Here is a 23,479-nt window from a genome sequence, read left to right as displayed (position 1 = left end):
AGTCCCCTGTATTCATGCCAGGACTAAGCATTATCTAGACCATTCCTGACAGATGTTTGTCTAACCTCTTTAAAATCTCCAATGATGGAGATTCCACAACCTCCCTAAGGAATTTGTTCCAGTACTTAACCATCCTGACAGGAAGCTTTTCCTAATGTCCAACGTAAACCTCCCTTGCTGTAATTTAAGCCCATTGCTTCTTGTCCTGTCCTCAGAGGTTAAGAACAATTCTTCTCCCTCCTCCTTGTAACGACCTTTTATGTACTTGAAAACCTGTTATGTCCCCTCTCAGTCTCCTCTTTTCCAGACTAAACAAACCCGTTTTTTTTTCAATCTTCCTTCATAGGTCATGTTTTCTCAATCTTTAATAATTTTTGTTGCTCTTCTAATACATCCCAGAATGATGTTTGTTTTTTGTTTTTTTGCAACAGTGTTACACTGTTGACTCATATTTAGTTTCTGGTCTGCTATGGCCCCTAGATCCCTTTCTGCAGTACTCCTTCCTAGGCAGTCATTTCCCATTTTGTATGTGTGCAATTGATTGATTGTTCCTTCCTAAATGGAGTACTTTGCATTTGTCCTTATTGAATTTCATCCTATTTACTTTAGACCATTTCTCCAGTTTGTCCAGATCATTTTGAATTTTAATCCTATCTTCCAAAGCACTTGCAACCCCTCCCAGCTTGGTATTGTCCGCAGGCTTTATAATTGTACTCTCTATGCCATTATCTAAATCATTGATGAAGATATTGAACAGAACCGGACGCAGAATTTATCCCTGTGGGACCACACTCGTTATTCCCTTCCAGAATGACTGTGAACCACTGATAACTACTCTCTGGGAACAATTTTCCAACCAGTTTTGCATCCACCTTATAGTAGCACCATCTAGGTTTGTTTATGAGAAAGACGTGCAAGATAGTATCAAAAGCTTTACTAAAGTCAAGATATTCCATGTCTATTGCTTCCCCCCCCATCCACTCCCATATGAAATGTTTGTGTAGGTGCATGCTCATCGTCATAAACATCCCAGCTGATGGAGAGTCTCAACCATCTGATACTGGAATTTTCCTAACAGTTTTCTCTGTGGAGGGGATGGAGCTGGGGGTTTTCTCTGAACTAGAATATGTATAATAAATGAGAAACTTGAGAGGGTGCTCAGCTTTGACACTGTTTCGCTGACTTTTTCACAGAAGGTATAATTTAATGATGTATAGAAGACATCGCTATATTGTGCAAACAAACTGTATTGTATTTGACTTTTTTTATTAGTGCTAGTTGGTAACTAATCGGGGGGGGGGGATTAATTAAAATTTTTAAATGCCTTTACAAAATGCTAAACCTGTTAGAACTCTTTCTAGAACCAAGACTATTGAGATTATTGGTGCGAAAGAAAAGAAGGTAAATTTAGTTGATTTATTTTTATACTGTAACTCTAGTCAACTGTATAAATATTTTCATTCTATAATTGTCAATGAGATATTTCCATTGTTCAGTCTGTTAGCAATATTTCTGCAGTTTATTACTACACACTGCAGTTCCTGTTTTTAAAGGTTGGTTCTACTGAAGATCATTAGTTCAATCGTAATTTTATTTTTGTTTTCAATACGCACTTACAAAATGGACAAATTATCATTGAAGCAATGACGGACACAGTAGGTTTACTGGGCACCAGAGGATATGTTATTGAAAGAGACTAACATGAAGATTCCTTGCTGAACAAAAATAACCACAAAGAGGAGGAGAAATTGTTGCACCATTAGGATGGTGAAAAGTTGCTGAGATGTTTTGGGTTTCATATCTATCTATCTAGTTCATAAAAAGTAGCTAGGTGTCGAAATTGGAAGAGTCTTTTCTAGCATGTATTTTTTTTCCATGGCACAGATTTGTCACAACAGTCCCTCTTTCTAGTGCTCGTGAGCTGCTGCAACCTTGAGCAATTCATTTAGGGTCAGATTTTCAGAAGTGCCCAGCATCCACTAGCTCTTAATTGATAGCAATTAAGGGTGGAGTATAGGAAAGAATATTATGTAGTATTTAGACAATTAACACAACGTAATTGTTTTCATTTAGAGATTTCCAAGCACTACAGTCAGAAAGCTGCCTTAGAATATGAGCTTCCAACAGCCACACAGAAACTTATAACAACAAATGACTGCATCTTGTCCTCAGTAGTGGCTTTAACAAGTGGAGCAGGCAAGGTAATTTGTTTCCTAGCCAAAATCTAATGGTGTCAACCTAAATTAGTGTTTAAAATCTCTCACTTTTTCTCAAAGATTTAACTCGTGTGGTATCTTGAGGTCTTTATAAAGTATGTAAAGATTAAGGCTGTTGATTAATTGCAGTTAACTCACGCGATTAATTGTGATTTTGAAAATTAATAGTGATTAATCACAGTTTTAATCGCACTGTTAAACAATAGAATGCCTATAGAAATTTATTAAATATTTTGGATGGTTTTTCTGCATTTTCATATATTGTATTCTGTACTTTAATTGAAATCAAAATGTATATTTTTATTACAAATATTTGCACTGTAAAATGATAAACAAAGGATAGTATTTTTCAGTTCACCTCCTACAAGTACTGCAGTGCAATCTTTGTTGTGAAAGTGCAACTTACAAGTGTAGATTTTTTTTTTTTGGTTACATAACTGCACTCAAAAACAAACAATGTAAAACTTCAGAGCTTACAAGTCCACTCAGTCCTCCTACTTGTTCAGCCAATCGCTAAGACAAACAAGTTTGTTTACATTTACAGGAGATAATGCTGCCATCATCTTATTTACAGTGTCACCCGAAAGTGATAACAGGCATTTACATGGCACTTTTGTAGCTGGCATTGCAAGGTATCTACTGTAACAAAGCTCTGTCCTTGCCTCCGTGGGTCCCGTGTTTCCTGGCAGATTTCGCTAGCCTCAGAGGCTCACTGTGACCCTCCACGTAACCCTTCTCTCTCTAGAGACAAGGGTCACAGTCTACTGAGCCATTTTCATCATAAGCCAGCGAGGGAGATGAGGAGAAGTTATCCTTCTTTGCACAGTCTCTGTTGTCTCCAAGTCTCAGTGATTAATCAGGGGGCAAAGGTGGGGGGGTGGGGAGCCCGGGCCCACTCTCTACTCCGGGCTCCAGCCCAGGTACCCTAATAGTATCAGCTATGGTAGCTGACCAGGGAAACATGTTATGTTTCTAAAAGGGCTACTTCCCCCTCAGCAGCCCTCACTTCCTCAAGCTCCACTTCACCCTTACCTCAGGGCCTCCTTCCTTGTGCCTGATATGATGTGTACTACTCAGCCTCTCCAACAACGCAACTTCCTCCCACAGCTCCTGACATGCACACCCACCTGACTAACTGGGAGGCTTTTAACTAGTTTCAGCCAGCCCCTGAATGGCTTCAGGTGTCCCAATCAACCTAGCCTTCTCCCTAGCTTCTGGAAAGTTCTTAATTGGTCCCAGGTGTCTTAATTGACCTGGAGCAGCTGCCATTTCACTTATCCTGGTACCAGGGATTTGTTTAGCCTGGAGCTAATATATCTATCTCCCACTACTTTTCCAGAGCCATCTGGCCTTGCCCCATCACACTACGTGCTAATATGCTAAACATTTGTGTGCCCATTCATGCTCTAGCCACCATTCCAGAGGCCGTACTTCGATGCTGATGACACTTATTAAGAAAAATCGGTTAATTAATTAAATTTGTGACTGAACTCCTTGGGGCAGAATTGTATGTGTGCTCTGGTTTTACTCACAATCTGCCGTATATTTCATGTTATAGCAATCTTGGTTGATGACCCAGCGCATGTTCATTTTAAGAACACTTTCACTGCAGATTTCACAAAAAGCAAAGAAGGTACCAATGTGAGATTATGAAAGATAGCTACAGCTCTTGACCCAAGGTTTAAGAATCTGAAGCCTCTCCCAAAACCTGAGGGATGAGGTATAGAGCAGGATTTCAGAAGTCTTAAAAGAGCAACGCTCCAATGCAGAAACTACAGAACCTGAACCACCAAAAAAGAAAATCAACCTTCTGCTGGTAGCATCTGACTCAAATAATGAAATTGAACACGTCAGTCCGCACTGCTTGGGATTGTTATCAAGCAGAATCCATCATCAGCATGTCCTCTGGACTAATGGTTGAAGATGAAGATACATATGAATCTTTAGTGCATCTGGCACGTAAATATCTTGCAACGCCAGCTACAACGCCTGTTCTCACTTTCTGGTGAAATTGTAAACAAGAAATGGGCAGCATTATCTCCTGCAAATGTAAACAAACTTGTTTGTCTGAGCAATTGGCTGAACAAGAAGTAGGACTGAGTGAATTTGCAGGCTCTAAAATTTTACATTGTTTTATTTTTGAATGCAGTTTTTTGTACATAATTCTACATTTGTAAGTTCAACTTTCATGATAGAGATTGCATTACAGTACTTATATTAGGTGAATTGAAAAATACTATTTTTTTTTACAGTGCGAATACTTGTAATAAATAAATATAAAGTGAGCACTGTACACTTTGTATTCTGTGTAATTAAAATCAATATATTCAAAAATGTAAAAAAATCCATAATATTTAAATAAATGGTATTTTTATTGTTTAACGGTGCGATTAGTTGCGATTAATTTTTTAATTGCTTGACAGTTCTTGTAAAGATCTGATATATTCTAAAATTTCTAGATCCATTTTTAAAAAGCTATTTGCATATTAGTTTGCTAATGTTGTGATACATCGCAGTACTGCCAAAGATACATGCTTAATAGGGGAGCAGGCACAATTGCGAATGATCTTTGTTTAGTTCATGCCTGTGCAATATGTAAGTTTTGTAAAGCCCCTAATAAATTTGTACTTGCAATTTTACTATGAACTTCAGTTCCATGACTGTTTTCTCTTTTGAAGTAGCTCTTTTGTTGTTTCTGCCATTTTTTTTTTTTATTTAAAGTAAAAAATCTTTCTTGACCTGTCTAGATTGCCTCATTCTTTAGCAACAACTTAGACCACTTCACTGCTTCATTGAGCTATGGGCCTAAGGGAGGGACAGAGTTCATGAGCCCTCTATCAGCTGAATGTATGCTCCAGTACAAGAAGAAAGCAGTTGCCTACATGAAATCTTTAAAGAAGGTGTGTGTGTTCAGCTAACATTTACATTCAAGGAGAGAAGGCAAAGGATAGTGTCTAATTCAGTTACCTTAGACAATAGAATCCTCTTAATCAGGATGCCATATGGAATGGACTTTCCTGCCCCATGAAACAAGAATTAATGGTTATCAGAACCATTTTAATAGTACAGTAGAACCTCAGAGTTGCAAACTCCAGCGTTATGAACTGGCCAATCTCATTTGGAACTGGAAGTACACAATTGAGCAGCATCAGAGACCAAAAATAATAAAAAAGCAAATACAATACACTACTGTGTTAAACATAAACTGCTAAAAAAATAAAATAAAGGGAAAGCATTTTTCTTCTGCATAGTAAAGTTTCAAAGCTGTATTAAGTCAATGTTCAGTTGTAAACTTTTGAAAGAACAACCATAATGTTTTGTTCAGAGTTATGAACATTTCAGAGTTACGAACAACCTCCATTCCCAAGGTGTTCGTAACGCTGAGATTCTACTGTAATGCTGTTGTCTGATGGGTGCGGGTGGCAGACACCCTGGGTTGAGAGCAAGTTCTGATCTTAACTGTTTGCCCAGTTTCACCAGTAGGATCAGCTGCAAGGCTGCTAGAAAGGTAGCCCACCTGTGTATGTGGTTTGTTCTTTCCATATGACTAGCCAGGAACATACATGTGGAATGTGAACTTTAACCATTGCCAGTCCCTTCAAAGAAATACAGTAGAGAGGGAAACTGACAAAAACAGTATAAAGTGGAAACACAAAATTTGTATATAAGGATGAAAAAGTGCTTTGCAAATAATGACAGGTTTCAGAGTAACAGCCGTGTTAGTCTGTATTCGCAAAAAGAAAAGGAGTACTTGTGGCACCTTAGAGACTAACACATTTATTTGAGCATAAGCTTTCGTGAGCTACAGCTCACTTCATCGGATGCATACTGTGGAAAGTGTAGAAGATCTTTTTATACACACGAAGCATGAAAAAATACCTCCCCCCACCCCACTCTTCTGCTGGTACACATTGTGTCATACACATTGTAAGGAGTCTCCTTACAATGTGTATGACACAATGTGTACCAGCAGGAGAGTGGGGTGGGGGGAGGTATTTTTTCATGCTTCGTGTGTATAAAAAGATCTTCTACACTTTCCACAGTATGCATCCGATGAAGTGAGCTGTAGCTCACGAAAGCTTATGCTCAAATAAATGTGTTAGTCTCTAAGGTGCCACAAGTACTCCTTTTCTTTTTGCAAATAATGAACCCTGCTAAACAAAAAGATTCAAGCACCACTGAATCTCCCAAAAAAGCTTACATTGATTCCTTGGGGGATGTCCCAGTTAAGCAGACTTCAGACATGTCCTAAGTGGCATGTGTACTGTACTAATCATCTTGCCTTCCTTGGAGACCCAAGTGGTTTGTATTAGCAGATAGGGAAACCAAATGAAAGAAATATTAAACATGCGAAGCAGAACTCTTCACCTTGTTTTTAGCAAGGTGGGGGGATTTGATAACTGCTTTCAACTACCTGAAAGGGGGTTCCAAAGAGGAGGGATCTATCCTATTCTCAGTGGTCTCAGATGATAGAACAAGGAGTAACGGTCTCAAGTTCCAGTGGAGGTGGTTTAGGTTGGGTATTAAGAAAAGCTTTTTCACTAGGAGGGTGATGAAGCACTAGAATGGGTTACCTAGGGAGGTGGTGGAATCTCCTTCCTTGGAGGTTTTTAAGGTCAGGCTTGACAAAGCCCTGGCTGGGATAATTTAGTTGGGGATTGGTCCTGCTTTGAGTAGGGGGTTGGACTAGATGACCTCCTGAGGTCCCTTCCAACCCTGATATTCTGTGATGATTCTAAGGACAGTGGGGAGGCAGGGAGGAGGAGAACAAGAAAAGAACATGGAAAATATATAACCTGATTTACTGTGAAAGTTTTTGCTGTTGCTTTGGCTATAGCCCTGTTCGGATTCAGTGCCTTATGAAGAGGCTTTGGCCAATCGCAGAGTTCTTCTGAGTTCCACAGAAAGTAGAGAAGGTCTTGCACAGCAGGTATTCTTGTATATATGTTGACAAATATGTGTTTGCACACTGTTTTTATTAGAAAAAAGTGTTATGTCTAAAGGTCACACAGACTAACTCAAATTAGTACGTTATAAATACATCTAAAATTTCAATTTTTTATCTGTAAACACTAACAGATTATACTTGCTTCACCATTTCTGTAATTAGTTGCAAGCTGATGTATAAAATCTGTTCTTATTAGGGAGAACTTGTCTTGAGCCTTCTTCATTTGAATGTCTAGTTCACATTTCTGTAGTAGGAAGACAGTCGTAACCTCTTAGTAAAGAGAATTCTGGAATTATAGATGTGGGATGGAAAAGGGAATTTGATTTGGTTTGAGCCTAGCACAAACTACAAAGATGGAAACTTGTGCCTGGTCACTAAAATGAAGTTTGCGTGCGCTTCTGAGAAGGAAGAACTGATATGACAACCTAATTACTTATCACCCACCTGAAGTTACATTTTTAATTAGAATGTTGTCATTGCACCACCAAATACTGAAACCCATTTGACAAAGTAAATAAAGAGCTGTACAATACTTTGATTCAGGATGAGTATCTTATTCCTCAGAATGATACGCTGCACTGTTATGCAAGAAATTATCAGAGGGGTTGTTACTTGATAAAACAAATGTCCCTCCTCAGTTTGAGACTTCAGATTGGATTGTAGATTTCCCATTTGTTCACTTTACAGTGAACAGTAGGTTTCTGTATTACGGCCAAACAGTATCCAGAAAGAGTGGAGTTTTCTTTCCCATAACACAATACTTTAGGATAGGCCACTTCAACGGCAGCATTATGCTAATTTTCCATTGTAAACATGAGATCAGATTATTTTTTACAGAATACTTAATTTGGCAAGAAACGCAAAATGTATGCAATTTCGTCTAGTATGTGTTTAGCATTTCCTGTTCAATTTGGTCATTTCTTGCTCTCTGTTTTTTAAAGAAATGATATTTTGGACATTGTACTATTTCTCATAACTTTACTTTCCAGTCAACTGTGTCCTCCTTCAGTTCACAAATGTGTGTTTAGCTCTTATTCTCAGATGTATGGTGTGTTTGATCTGGCATTACCATTCTTACTGTATTCCTGCATTCAGGAGGTAAGATTATGTAAAAGTATATTTATCTGAAGGGATTCTTAATTCCATCTACTATTTGATTACTTGGAATTTAAAATATGCATTCTATGCATCTTAAATGGTCACTAGCAGGAAAAAATGAATTATGAAGTGTCATAGAGGATCTGTAAGCTGGGAGAAGCTCTGGGGCAAGAGGAAGCTAAACAAAGTTTAATTTGTTCTCTTGAGATCCATATGCTGAGTATATGTCAAACTTTAGGGATTAGGTAGTGGCTAGTTTGGATAGACTGGGGCCAAGCTAAAGCAGAGGCTAACCACATTAGATCAACAGTTCTCAAACTGTGGGTCAGGACCCCAAAGTGGGTCGCGACCCCATTTTAATGGAGTTGCCTTGGCTGGTGTTACACTTGCTGGGCCTGAAGCCCTGGGTGGCAGGGCTCAGGTTTTGGTTTCAGCCCTTGAAGGCGAGGCTCAGGTTACAGTCCCCCTTCCCCAGGGCTGAACCCCTTGGGGTACAGCTTTTGGCCCTCTGGCCTGGGGCACCGGGGCTCAGGCAGGCTCAAGCTTCGGTCCCCACTCCTGGGGTCTTGTAGTAATTTTTGTTGTCAGAAGGGGGTCATGGTGCAATGAAGTTTGAGAACACCTGCTCTAGATATTAACTACCTGATCAGTTCAGAGAAAGCTGTGGGTTGTTAATGAGCTTTTAACAAATGGAAAAGATCTTGTTTAGAGTGTACTAGGGAAGAGGCGTTTAAATGTATGTGGAATTTTCCAAGACTAAATATTTTTCTATGGCTCTTGAGGGATTGCAGCCCATAAATTTAATTTGTATTTTGTTTATTGCCTTTATTTTTGCAACATTTGTTATCAGCTCGCAAATCTTAAAGCTGTGAAATGGCTGGCTGGAGCCAGGCATGCTGCTGTTCAAATTTCCACACGCAGTTCTTCTAATCCTGACCTACAACTACTCTGCTATTCTAGCCCTGGATCCCCCTTAATAGAAGATTGCCAATTGTGCCAAATATTGTGATGTGAACATTTATCCAGTAGGGACCAGTTGAAACAATTAAACATATTCTACTTGTGACCTAAGCATATTAAACCTAAAACTTTGGGCCTTTTGGCATTAACCTGCTGTACCATCTAATCTCGTTCGTTTACTTAGACCATATGTCTTCGGGTAACTCTTAATTTAATTCCCAACACTTCACATTCTACAGTTCAAACACTGTTAACTTTTCCTTAAGGTCCAGCAAAGTTTGGAGAAGATTGCAAAACTGGAGCAGGAAAAGGAACATTGGATGCTTGAGGCCCAGCTAGCCAAAATTAAGTTAGAGAAAGAAAACCAAAAGCTAAAGAGCTCACTTAGTGGACAGTTGATTGAGCCTATGCCAGAAAATTCTGTTCTGCTGAATGCAGCTGAACAAGAGAAGGAAGAAGCCATAAAAAAGACTTCAAGGGAGCCTGTTAAAAGAATGAGTCTGGTAAGTGACTTTTTCCTCAGATCCTTTTATTTCTCAGTGTGTGGTAATGTTTGATCAATGGAACAATATCATTGGAGGTTTTAATTATGAAATCATCTAAATTAAATTTAAAGCAGTTTTGAGTCCAAATCAAGTTGACAGGTGATGTCTCCTGCAGAGTGGAGACCTTAGTGATTGTTTTTTGTACTTTTGGTTTTTTTAGACACACCTGTCTTGTTCTGCAACTTCATTAATATTACTTATAGGTCCACAAAAGTCACATTGGCAGGAGATGTAAAGAACTGACTTTGTATACTTTTGATTCTGATTTTTAGAGAGCTGATATCCTGCAACAGGTAACTTACTTAGAGTTGTCCTGAAATATTTACATTTCTCTTACAGACAATATTTTTAGACTACTTAAGCATAGTTGGAAGATACAAATGCTGCTTAACCTGTAATATATCAAATTCATGATCTGCTAATAAATTGTAACTAGGATAGCTTCCTTGAACTGATGATGTATATTTGTTATATTGAATAACGTGGATCTGTGATTACTTATAACAGTTATAGCTTATAACAGAATTAACTTTCTTTGCCTTTGGCTTGTCCTGTTGTTCAGTGTCGGTGGCTCGTGTTCTTTATCTCCAAGCATTCTTGTCAAGTGTCTTCCAAGCTGAAATTAACCTTTCTCATGTTCTCCTTCAGTGTCTTGAGCCACCTTTTTCTAAGTCTTCCTTGTGGTCTTTGTCCCATAACTACTAGCTGTTGTACTCTCTGGCAAACCTCTCACATGATATAGCTATCTCAGTCAATACTCCCTGACCTTTTCCACAATGGCGGCTACCTGCATCACTGCTTGTACCATTTTATTGCGTACCCTATCAGCTCTTGTCTTACTCTGCGTCCATCTGAGTATTCTCATTTTGGCAGTGTAAAGTAGTTTTTCTCTTCCTCATTGGCCAGCATTCTGACCCATACTTCAGGGCTGGCCTAATCATAATCTTATACGCTTTGGCCTTTAATTTACTTACAAAATTCCTACTGCAGAGAATTCCTGTCAACTTGGTCCATTTATACCAAGCACTCTTCATGTGGCTTCCAACATCTGCATCCACATTCCTATCATGGCCCAACACTGAACTGGGGTATTTAAATTATATATATATAATAAAAGATCTCTTCCTTTAGTCAGGAAGTGATTTGATCTGATACTTCTTGGCACCGCTTCTCTATGTAATTAAATCTCCCTCTCTCTTGACAATCAGGCCATGGATTCTGGCTAAACCTAAGGTATCCTCAGCAGCTTCATTTGTGGTTCCAAAGCCTCATCCTCTGTGATGGTTGTCATAGCCTTCACTATGTTCTCCCCCATGTCTGTTGAGATCTGCTCCGATAATCAAATACTCAGCTTGTGGTATTTCATTTATTTGGTCCATCTTGATCTGGAATTCCTCCTTTTCCTCAATCATAAAACTGACCTGTGGCACACATCCACATATAACATTAAATATTTATTCTAACTTTTATTAGCTGTCACTCTTCCTTTCGACCCTCTCCATTTTGTCTCTTGGATACAAGCAATGTGCACTCTTCTTCTTTTCAGTGTCTCAGCTTCTTCTCTTGATTTCACATTCCTTATTCCCGCATCTAAAGAAGCCATATGTAAATCTTGGGCTCGCTTCTTTAGCCCCATGAGCCCAGAATGCTGTAGCCTTTTCCCATTTTCCACAGCCGTTGGGCAAAGTGGTTGCATGCTACTTCTGGGGGATGCCCTAGCATTTTACTGATATACTACTTGAAGATGAAGTCCATCTTGAATTTATTAGAACTCCTATTAATATATTTTTTTCTGTGATCTCTCTCATTCAAACAAACTGCCAATGCAATTTGTTGTATGCAGTGTAGTTGTAACTGTCACCTAAAGAAGGCGCTAAGGAAGTATCTTAGTACAGTGGAACTTGATTTGTCTATTTCTTGCAATAAATTGTGAGAGATATTATAATCAGTCTCACTAGTAGTATTGGCTAATGTTAGGTGGGATCATTCTTCACTTGATCCTTGGTCTGTGTAAAGGAAAATTAAAAAAATTCATTAGTTCCTTGGCTAGTCAGCAGCTAGCTTCATAACTCTGCACAAGGTTTCCATAAGTATTTGGTTTAGCCTTTATCTATACTGAAGGGAAAAATCCTTAAGTATCCTGGATACTGTAACTATTTGTAAATTTTCACTGTGAAATATTAGTAAATACTGTGCATCTAGTACTCTGGTATAATTTAATTAGAAAATTTTACTTCTAAAAAGTTAGTTTAGTGTTGCACCCTCACGAATTGCTCATGTATGAGCAAAGTCTCATAACTTGTAGCAGTCTTTGAGATTTTAAATTTAAAAAATTTAATCACCTTATTGCTTTTCTTTATAACTAGGTGTCAAAGTGACCTAGTGGAGTGGAGTCTTGTTTTACAGTTGAGTTTTTTATTTTCTCCCTTGTTCTAGATTGGAATGTTGACCATGACTACTGACAACAAAGAGGTACTTTATGACTGTTTATTACATATAATGATATGTAATAAAGATTTATACTATGTATAATTCAGAAAATACTAAAACTTGTGCATAACCAAGTTACTCTGTCAGTTACTTGGAGACCCCTAGAGTAATTTTGTACAATGTGGTAAGAATGAATTCTTGCGCAATAACTTTTCCCTAAGACTATCTGAAACTCATCATTTCCTATTGGTAAGGCTAAGATTTAGTCATGGGTATTTTTAGTAAAAGTCATGGACAATAAACAAAAATTTATGGCCTGGTGTTCTGTCCATGACTAAATCAAATTTTACATGCTTTATAGATAGTCTATCCGATTTGGACAACTTGCCACTTAGAAAAAAAACTTTTTCCTATATAAAGATCTAGGTTATGGCTTTAGTTCTAGTAAAGATAAAGTCATGTTAATTGTTTGATCACATGAGCTCTCACTCTTCAGGCTCTAGATGATAAGTCCCGTGAAGACTTGATAAAAAATCACTATATGGCAAGGATAGTCGAACTTACGTCTCTCCTACAGCTGGCTGACAGCAAGTCAGTACATTTTCATGCTGAGGTGAGTATCCAGTCAATCTTCTGTACTGAAAACAGTCACTCCTTTCTGAACTTTCTATAGATCAATGTTAGGAACGGCAGACTCCTACCAAAACACCATGGACAATCTATCCGATAATTTGTTCCTGCAGTTTGGTTGGTTTTGGGGTAGTATTCATAAAAGGCTGTATTTGCTGTGTGTTGCATCAGTTTCTTAATTTTTAATAATTGCTCACTTGTTAATCAGTTGCATTTGGTAATAAGAAAGCACATTGGTTTTAAGTCGCCTAGATATAGGTTGTTGTTATACACCTGTTTTATTGCTGGTTTAGCTACCAAAGTATATAGAATTGAATTTAAGTCCTTGCCTTAATGCCAGGTGGGGCAGGGGGAGATATTGAGACTTGGGCAGGAGAGGAGAGAAGCTGGCTCCAGGCTGGGAAGTTGATTACTGAGGTTCCTACCTGGGCCTTATCCAGCCCCTCTGGGTCCCACTCCCCAACCCAATCCCTGCACTGCAGCAGCTGCTCCCTGTTCCCCAGCCCAATCCTGGTCCCCGCAGTGGCCGCTCTAGCCCCTCTGGGTCCCGTTTTGACACGCCTTCCTCCTTGGCATGTACGAGTTAACTCAATATTTCTATTGTAGGGGTGCTAGCCCCTGCATGCTGTTCCACTGCCCTGGCTTAATGTGACAAACTACAGTAATTTCAAAGAATTTAGCAATTTGATAATGAAGTACTAGAACTAACCTCTCACCTAAAAATTGTAGAATGTTGTACAATTTGGCTTGCTTGACTTCTTTGCAAGCTGAGAAATGTTTTCAAGCATTTGTTGCATTTAATTTTAGAATTCGATACATGCTCCTCAGTAGGATGAGCAATTTTGCCAGAAACACCTGCAGAACATGCCCCATGTTTGGTTAGATTTGCTTTGTCAGCTTTAATGTGCACAACTGTTATTGGCATGGCAGATAATGAGATAATGTGAAAGAACCATCCTTCCACACTGACATTTAAGCAATATGTGCATGTGCATGGCATCTTGAGATCTCATTCGTTTTTCTTTTTATATTTTCTTCAAACAAAATTAATAGATCCTTCTGATCTCAGATATTCTTTTCTACCAATAGTGCTAAAATGTCAGGTGCTTGTCTATAAAATAAATAAAACCTGAAACTTTAGTTTTTTATAATGTTAAATTACTGTTTAGCTTGTGAAGTTTTGTATAAAAGCTTATTTCTGTAAACCAAAAACTTTACATTTTGAAAGGCCCAAACATTTAGATTTTAAAAAACCCTGCCTCAAATAATTTGCTATGTACAATACTCTCCTGACTAACTGATTTATTTTTGTTTTCTTTGATAGTGCCGAGCGCTTGCCAAAAGATTATCATTAGCTGAGAAGTCTAAGGAATCACTAGTGGAGGAGATGAAATTAGCTAGTCAAAGCATCAGTAGATTACAGGCAAGTGAAATGTTAGCTAAGCAATTTGATGGACACACTCCATAAGATAGTTGTGGGTGGAAAAACATAAAACCCAATGTACGTCCCATGCTAAGTGTGAAAACTGTCATGGCATGCGAGTAGAATTGCAGACCAAACCCACTAATGCACATGTTTAAAATTATCAAAGATTGAGTATTAAATGGGGTATATATATTTTAAAAAATAGAGAAAATACTTAGAGTAACTGAGATACCATTTTAATGTAAACATATCTCGTGCAAATATTGTCCCTTTTACCCTTTATTATCCTTGTTTGTTTTTTGCTTCCAAAACTATGGTTAAATCCCAGCTGCTTGGCTGGGGGCAAAACATTATAATGTATATGCATCTACTGTCCCTTCTCTCCTCTTGCCACACTGCATTTTAATAGGCTGGCTGAAGAGGAGAAATTGACAGGGCTCTTGCTCAATGAGCGCTTTAAAATAGAAAAGTCAATTTCACTTCATACAAGAACTTAGCTAGCAGAGAGGCTGTGAATATATGTAATTGCGTCTCACACTTTCCCAGTAAAACCCAGAATCATAAATGTACATTGGGGCATCCTCCCTAGCAGCTGGGATTTTTAAGACTATTTCAGCCTTTATTTTTTTTTTCCCCTGGAAGACTGATGGTGTGTTATTATAAAACCCACATGGCAACTTAATAAAATAAGTAATTTTTAACCATGGTTATCAGACTGTGGACGTGTCAGTTTTAGTTCCTTGAAAAACTGCTCTGCAAAAATGCACCGCGCACCATTTGCACTTAAAATCCAGAGAACTGAACCAAGATAGTTGAGAGAATGAGAAAAGAGAAAATTGTAAATACATAAGTAAACAGGAACTTAGAGAGGTTTAACTTATCTGACTCCCCTCTATATTCAGTGAGTTCAAACCAGTGCTAACTGTAATGAGAAGATGATTCTTTACTTTTTAAACAAACCAACATTTTTGGCTTGGAAAAGTTTGAGGAAGGAAGCTATTTTTCCATATGAGTGGTAGTTGCTACTGTGTAGTATTCCTTCTGGCTTTGAACCATCTCATTTAATTTCTCCTTCACATCATCATAGTCCTCTTTATCATTGGGTAAGTTGGGAGGCTTCTTAATTGAGATGTGGAATGTAAAATGAATCCCATAATTCCCTTTTTAGATACTTCATCAGTAAACTCACAATTTTACTAAAAAGCAACTTTGTGATTGAGACCATCTAGTAATATAGAACCATGAAAGGGGGTGACAGTTTGTCAGGGTTGCCAATGCAGGACGCACATACCCATGACTCAAGAGATGGTCAGGACCTATTCAGTAGTGCAATGTGAGGCCTTTGCATTGAACAATGTAACCACGTGGCCTGCTTTTCAATACAAGTATTAAAGATAAATGAATTATCTATGAAACATTTTAATTCTTTACATCCCTTGAATTTGTACTGAGAGCACAGTAAGTAGCCATCACTTAAAACAGTGGTTCTCAACCAGGGGTATGTGTCATACCCCTTAGGGTACTCAGAGGTCTTCCTAGGATTACATCATCTCATCTAGATATTTGCCTAGTTTTACAACAGGCTACATAAAAATCACTAGCGAAGGCAGTACAAACTAACACTTCATACAGACAATGACTTGTATATAGAGCAGTATAAACTATACATTGAGATGTAAGTACACTATTTATATTCCAATTTATTTATTTTGTAATTACATACTAAAAATAAGAAAGTAAGCAATTTTTTAGTGTGTTCTGTGACGCTTTTTTGTATTTTTGTCTGATTTTTGTAAGCAAGTAATTTTTAAATGGGTGTAACTTGGGGGATACGCAAGACAACTCAGACTCCTGAATGGGGTTCAGTAGTCTGGAAAGGTTGAGAGCAACTGATTTAAAATAATAATAAGCACGTGGCTGTTATCAGGCTTTCAGTTAATGATGACAATACTGGAAATTGCTGAATTTGAGTAGAAGAATAGGCTCTCTAACATTTGTGGTTACCCTAGGAAATACTTCATGCTACCTTGTTCCCAGTCCTAATATTGACATTCCTAAAGTCATAGCTATGGCCTAAATTTTTTTTAAATGCACCTTGTTCTATAGGTAATGCACATCTTATTCTCTCAAACTTGCAAAGGTGACTTTGCACAAGTTTTATGATAGTGACGCCCATGAAAAAATACTTTCTTTTAGCTTTTTGAATGTCACTTTATATGCCTCTATCACATCTGAAATATAAAAATATCTTTCGTGTATTTCAGATTGATGTCAAACTGATGATGTACATCTGAAACAGCCTTACATTGATCTTTGGCATTCACTGCAGCAAGATAAGATTTTTAAATAAAATTCCATTTGACTTAGTGCAGTCCTCATTTACTACTACTTGAAGATTACATCACATATAAAAGGAGAACAGTATGGTAATATTGTCAACTAGCTGCCCGTTTAGTGTTCTTTGGCATATGGCTAGTGGACTGCCATTTTGCCATCCATTGGAGTAATGATTACAATGGTAGACTTTTATTAGTAGCTGTTAAAGTACTTGACTTCTGATGCAAAACTTTTTTAAATTGCTAGTACTATGCCTAACCTCCGTAAACAAGACCAGTAGGATAGAAATTATCCACAAATTCTCCAGTGACTTAATGAATCACTGTATGATTTCAAGGTATTAATGATGTGACATGATTGTGCAGCCCAGACTCCCATACAAATAGTTCCCTTGAATTCAGTGAGCATTCTCAGAATGAGAGAGGATATGGTCCTGCAGTCCTTAATCTTTAACTGTTACTTTTCTTACATATTCAGATACCACACTGAAGACTCTGTATATACAGATATTTAATATTACTGTCCTTTAGGGCCCAGTTCTATCTTCCCATGTTCTTAATGGAGGTTTTGGATCACCTATTTGTGTTTGTTAGGATTTCTATGCATGGTATATTTTCAAGACCAGGATTTATGTAGTGTTTATCTGAACTCTTTTCATTGTGAAGTTCTTGTAAGATGAAATTTGACAATTTCTCTGGTGGTGGCAAATAGACATAATTATAAAACTGAATTTCTTCTAAAACAGTGCACCCTCAGTACATATCTGTAAAGATCCATATACCTCCCCAAAAAACCTCACACAAACTATTCATCCACAATTATCTAACAAATTGTTGTTTTTTTAAAAAGCATACTGGCTGGCGCACAGTTATTTTTAAACATATAGTCCTGAATGTTAAGCAGAACTTGATAAATAAAAACAATTGCACCTGGGCTGGAAACTGGGTTTTAGCCTCAGTGATTTTTGTCCCATGTTGTTAAACCCTTAGTTAGATGATCTATAAAATAGTGTAATAAAATAAATTTTGGGAGGTGATAGTGGGGGAGAGTGAGGGATGAAGTTTTGAAGATATAAGAAAACTACCGAGTCTTTTTTCCATTTAAATTTTTGCATAGTTGCTTTTCTCCATAAGCAATTTCTTTAAGCGCACATGTTTGGTCAACCTAGCAGCTTTGTTGGACAACTTACATGTCTGCATGAGCAATATGCTACTGTAATATTGGGCAAAGCTGAAAGCTACTGTTCATTCACTCCACAGGATGAGTTGACAACCACCAAAAGAAGCTATGAAGATCAGCTAAGTATGATGAGTGACCATCTATGCAGTATGAATGAAACCTTATCTAAACAAAGGGAAGAAATTGATACACTAAAAATGAGTAAGGTAAGTTACCAAGTGTTGTATTTTACTTTGGGCATGATCTGCAGCCTGGGTTTCTGCAGGCTGCAGTGATATAAGCAGTAGCAAGTAGAGTGTGAAGTTACTAGCTCATTTTTATTCTGAGCCACTTGGCATGAAAATCTCAAGCCCTATCCCTACTGATCCAGGTGAGTGAGAGTTTTAGAAGCTAACTTGGAATCTGGAAATGACTGGTAGTTATAAACTATGTCGTTCCCTGCACTCTTAACTGTAGAGAGCTTATTACATCCTCCCCACACCAGATTAGGCTTCCAAAGGGGACTTCTTATAAGAGCAGTACCATTTTTCAGCTACCTAAAAATAAAACATACTGTTAAAAAAAAATGCACATGGAGGGATGATCAGGAAGGTGGAGGAGATCAGAGAGTCACACTGTAAGCATTCATTTGGGATATTCTTTATGGTCACTCCTCCATAGTTACAATATATTGTGTTAAAACTGCTATTCTTTCTCTCATCCCAATGATCCAGTTGAAAAGTTAACTGCTCTTGTTTCTCATTGTTTTCACACATAGAATCATAGAAGATTAGGGTTGGAAGAGACCTCAGGAGGTCATCTAATCCAGCCCCCTGCTCAAAGCAGAACCAACACCACCAACTAAATCATTCCAGCCAGGGCTTTGTCAAGCCGGGCCTTAAAAACCTCCAAGGATGGACATTCCACCACCTCCCTAGGTAACCTATTCCAGTGCTTCACCACCCTCCTAGTGAAATAGTGTTTCCTAATATCCAACCTAGACCTCCCCCACTGCAACTTGAGGCAATTGCTCCTTGTTCGGTCATCTGCCACCACTGAGAACAGCCAAGCTCCATCCTCTTTGGAACCCCTCTTCAAGTAGTTGAAGGCTGCCATCAAATCCCCTGCCTCACTCTTCTCTTCTGCAGACTAAACAAGCCCAGTTCCCTCAGCCTCTCCTTTTAAGTCATGTGCCCCAGCCCCCTGATCATTTTTGTTGCCCTCCGCTGGACTCTCTCCAATTTGTCCACATCCTTTCTGTAATGGGGGGCCCAAAACTGGATGCAGTACTCCAGATATGGCTTCACCAGTGCCAAATAGAGGGGAATAATCACTTCCCTCGATCTGCTGGCAGTGCTCCTACTAATGCAGCCCAATATGCCGTTAGCCTTCTTGGCAACAAGGGCACACTGCTGATTCATATCTAGCTTCTCGTCCACTGTAATCCCCAGGTCCTTTTCTGCAGAATTGCTGCTTATCCAGTCAGTCCCCAGCCTGTAGCGGTGCACGGGATTCTTCTGTTCTCAGTGCAGGATTCTGCATTTGTCCTTGTTGAACCTCATCAGATTTCTTTTGGCCCAATCCTCCAATTTCTCTAGGTCACTCTAGACCCTATCCCTACTCTCCAGCATATCTACCTCTCCCCCCAGCTTAGTATCATCTGCAAACTTGCTGAGGGTGCAATCCATCCCATCATCCAGATCATTAATAAAGATGTTGAAGAAAACCGGCCCGAGGACCAACCCCTGGGGTACTCTGCTTGATACCGGCTGCCAGCTAGACATCAAGCCGTTGATCACTGCCCATTGAGCCTGACAATCTAGCCAGCTTTCTATCCACCTTATAGTCCATTCATCCAATCCCATACTTCTTTAACTTGCTGGCAAGAATACTGTGGGATACTTATCAAAAGCTTTGCTAAAGTCAAGGTATATCATGTCCACCTCTTTCCTCATATCCACAGGGCCAATTATCTCATCATAGGAGGCAATCAGGTTGGTCAGGCATGACTTGCCCTTGCCCATGTTGACTGTTCCTGATTACCTTCCTCTCCTCCAAGTGCTTCAAAATGGATTCCTTGAGGACCTGCTCCGTGATTTTTTTCAGGGAGAGAGATGAGGCTGACCGGTCTGTAGTCTAAATACCAGAAAGTGAAATTTTAATCCATTTCAATCTAAAACAAAAATAAAATTAGTCTGCTGAGCAAAAAGTACAAAACAGATCTAAAATGAACTTAAGCTATTTTAATTTATCTAAGATCTCACTGTTAATACAGGTAAATCTGTTTTAAATATAAATTGTAACAATAGTGTCCCTTTAACAATGTTACTTTAACAGGATCTGAAGTCATAATACCATCATAATACAAAAGCACAAGGATGCCCTCTTGGTTGTCTCTCCTTTCGTGGAGACTATTTGTGCCATTTTATAACTTTAAAAAATCCCTGTGGAAAATAGTCACTGCACAAATGCTGTAATTTGCTTATTAAAATAACAATGTCTGAAACATTTGAAAAGTAAAGAACACCCTCCTTCCCCCATAACCATAGGTCCTCAAGCAGTAACTTGACAATTTCACTTAAAATGAGGCCCTTTTAAATATGGAAGCATGCCAAAGTGAAAGTTATACATTTGGGGAGGGTTTTGTTTCCCAGTCAAAGCAGCAAGAAATAACAAAGCATCAAACTCTCTGCCAACATTTAACCAGTTCTGCTTAAAACAATTAAATTATGAACTCCTGCAAATAGACGTGCATTTTGAAATTACTGACATCCTATTAATGGAAAATGATACATTTAGAACTCTTCTCCAGACTGTGCTGTAAATATCCTGTTTAAAACCAGCTAAAATATGATAAGGTCGCTGTTTTCTTAAGAAAAATTGATACAAAATAATTCCCAGTATTTATTCCTTTGGATAATTATCCTGTACGGTTTTTATTAGAAACAAGTACCATTTACTGGTAAAAACTCACTTGCCTTCACAGCATTTGAATGATGGTATAATCTTGAGAACATGGACACAATTCCAGTGCCTTTCTTCTAGCTTTTAATTAGAATAAAATATTTGTGGTTTTGATGACTATGAAAGCTGTAATCCTTTCTTCCCTCCATTATAACAAGTGTAATGGGAATTTATAGAGTAGATACAAAATTTTAAATACAGAAGCTTTCTTTTCTTCTTTCTCTTTGAAATTTAATGACTTTTTTTCTCCTATGTTTCATTTTCTTTTGTAATGTTTTCTCTGTATAGGTAGTGATTTAGGCATCAGATTTGCTCCTGTTTGTTATTTTCATATGAATTATGTTCTCCCGTGCATTATTTGTTTTTCACTACAGGGAAATTCCAGAAAGAACAAAAGTCGGTAGTTTACGGTCAATCAACTGTCTTTCGGATGTTGCTACTGCTACACAGAATTGCAGATGCTGAAAATTCAATGTCACCCTCTTGAGCTAGCTCTTAAAAGGAAACAGAGATGGTTTTGACCTAGTAATAAGTCATTTGGTGCCATATATGAATTTGACACGTTTAGAACTTGTAACCAGTAAAACAGACAAAATTTAATGTTGACAGTTAAAACAAAGAATTTTCACTCCATGATTAACTTGCATCAGAATTCCCTTAGGTTGTTTTTACTGTGCACTTTTTGAAATTAGATTTTAATGTAATCTAATAAAGTTTATGTATATTTTCAAATTCAAAATATGGGTTAAACTTGGTATCCGTGCGGAAGTGTGTTTCTGGATAAAATGTTTAAACTGTCAGCATTCATACATGCCATTCTTTGCTGTTCTTTTAAAAAAAAAAAAAAAAAAGTATCCAGATTGATTTGAAAATGTAATGTTTCTGGCCATGCAAGGTGTGCATTTTGTGTAAATTTATTGTTACCTCCTGTTCTCATATCTTCTGAATTAGTTGGGATGGTTGCTTAGGGAAGCTGATGTCAATAAACTCAAACTTAAAGTGAACTGGCTCAGTCTTGTTTGGGGTATATGCAATATTGGAAACTTCAGTTTCTCGTACTTGGATTTTGAACTCGAGAGGACAAGTAGCTCAATCAAGAAGTGCTCATGAAACTGCATTAAAGACTTGTTGGGGAATTTTGTTTGTATTTTAAAATGTGCTGGTATAAAAATTTGCTTGTAAAATCTAGAGCAAAAAATGAGCATAAAATGTTGTAAAGGAACAAAGTTTTTTTTGTTAAAGTCCTGTGTCTCAGCAATGTAACAGCTCACAGAGTAGGCTGATCTACTACTCTCTAGAAGTTATTAATTCATAGATGACTTAAACACTGAATTTGCAAAGTAGTTAAAACATTTTATGGTATTATGAAGAAGTTTCCCTAATGGACTGACTTTTAAAAAAATATCTGTTTTATACTTGTTTACTCATAATTGTAATTTATTTAGGAAGCCTGTAAATCTCTCATAAGATTTTCAGCACAGTCTAATACCACAGAGGTGGGCATGAAACGATTTTCCCATCCCTCCTCTATTTTCATGAGTTAGCATTGAAATGAAGCTGAAACCTTTTGATAAATGAGAGGCTACCCTAGAGCAACCTGGTTGTTCAGCGCATTCATATGGGCAGGGGAAGACCTGCGTTCAAGTTTCTGCTCCAAATTAAGCACAGCAAGGATTTGGACCTGGATCTCCCACATCCCAGATGAGTTCCCAACCCACCAGGCAGTTGGCCATTTTGGAATGTGGTTGGTCTCTCTCCTGTTGGAGCTTTTCCACTTTGAATAAACATTGGGTCAGAGAAAGTGACTCTGACTCTCTAGTTAGTGATTATGGCTCCCACTGGGCAAGTGGGAGAATCGGGTTCAAGTCCTTGCTCTAATGAATATTTATTTATGCCAAGTGGAACAGGAAAGATTGAGACCTCAAGCCCAGAATAGCAATGAACTGTTTTGATGGATTGCATTTTCCAGTGAAAAAAACATTGTCACATTCCCAACCAGCTCTAACCACAGGTTTCCACAGCATAGTGTCTGACAAAAATCAGTGTTGTTAAATGTTTTACACTGAACTTCTATTCCATAATGGATAATATGGCACTTATCTATCCTAAATGCAAGATTCACTCTGGAATGTTAGCCAAGTCAATGTGTATTCTGAGTCCATAATAAAAAATAAAATCCAAGTCACAAATTTGCTATTGCTGAGATTCCTTTTTTGAGTGTACTTGTCTAGACTGTGTACTGCCTCTTACCAGCAACTGTTTTAAGGATAGCAAAGTCCTCAAGGACAAGCACATAGGAAGAGCTATGTTCCAGCAAGATAACAAAGCCCATTGCCAACTGTGTCCACATATGTATTCAGGGGACACCATCATTGGGCCTAATCACATCAGTGCCACTATCAGAGGCTCGTTCACCTGCACATCTAACAATGTGATATGTGCCTGCAATGCCCCTCTGACATGTACATTGGTCAAACTGGACAGTCTCTACGTAAAAGAATAAATGGACACAAATCGGATGTCAAGAATTATAACATTCAAAAACCAGTTGGAGAACAGTTCAATCTCTTTTGTCACTGGATTACAGACCTAAAAGTGGCAATTCTTCAACAAAAATACCTCAAAAACAGACTCCAACAAGAGACTGCTGAATTGGAATTAATTTGCAAACTGGATACAATTAACTTAGGCTTGAATAGAGACTGGGAGTGGATGGGTCATTACACAAAGTAAAACTTTTTCTCCCTCTCCCCCCACTCCCCCCCCC

The 23,479-nt window shown here is 38.1% G+C and overlaps 1 protein-coding gene across 4 annotated transcripts in view; it reads left to right on the top strand.

The window, feature by feature from the left end:
* The window catches only part of PPP1R21 (protein phosphatase 1 regulatory subunit 21), a 61,849-nt gene extending 38,945 nt beyond the window's left edge, over positions 1 to 22,904 (top strand). Inside the window, exons 14-22 of one of the 4 annotated variants that reach the window (XR_013345743.1) lie at positions 2,074 to 2,201; positions 4,964 to 5,116; positions 7,054 to 7,146; positions 9,489 to 9,725; positions 12,204 to 12,239; positions 12,694 to 12,810; positions 14,152 to 14,250; positions 16,518 to 16,679; positions 17,850 to 17,976. Coding sequence is in view for 3 of the 4 variants with exons in the window: in XM_077813902.1 (XP_077670028.1) it covers positions 2,074 to 2,201; positions 4,964 to 5,116; positions 7,054 to 7,146; positions 9,489 to 9,725; positions 12,204 to 12,239; positions 12,694 to 12,810; positions 14,152 to 14,250; positions 17,850 to 17,975; positions 18,527 to 18,613 (1,076 nt within the window). In the remaining variant the exon portion in view is untranslated. The other 3 variants (XM_077813903.1, XM_077813902.1, XM_077813905.1) reach the window with 3 other exon arrangements.
* The last annotated feature ends 575 nt before the right edge of the window (positions 22,905 to 23,479 follow it).

This window comes from Eretmochelys imbricata, chromosome 3, assembly GCF_965152235.1.
Source record: "Eretmochelys imbricata isolate rEreImb1 chromosome 3, rEreImb1.hap1, whole genome shotgun sequence".
Taxonomy (NCBI): Eukaryota; Metazoa; Chordata; order Testudines; family Cheloniidae; genus Eretmochelys; species Eretmochelys imbricata.
This window is presented reverse-complemented; position numbering and strand designations above follow the sequence as displayed.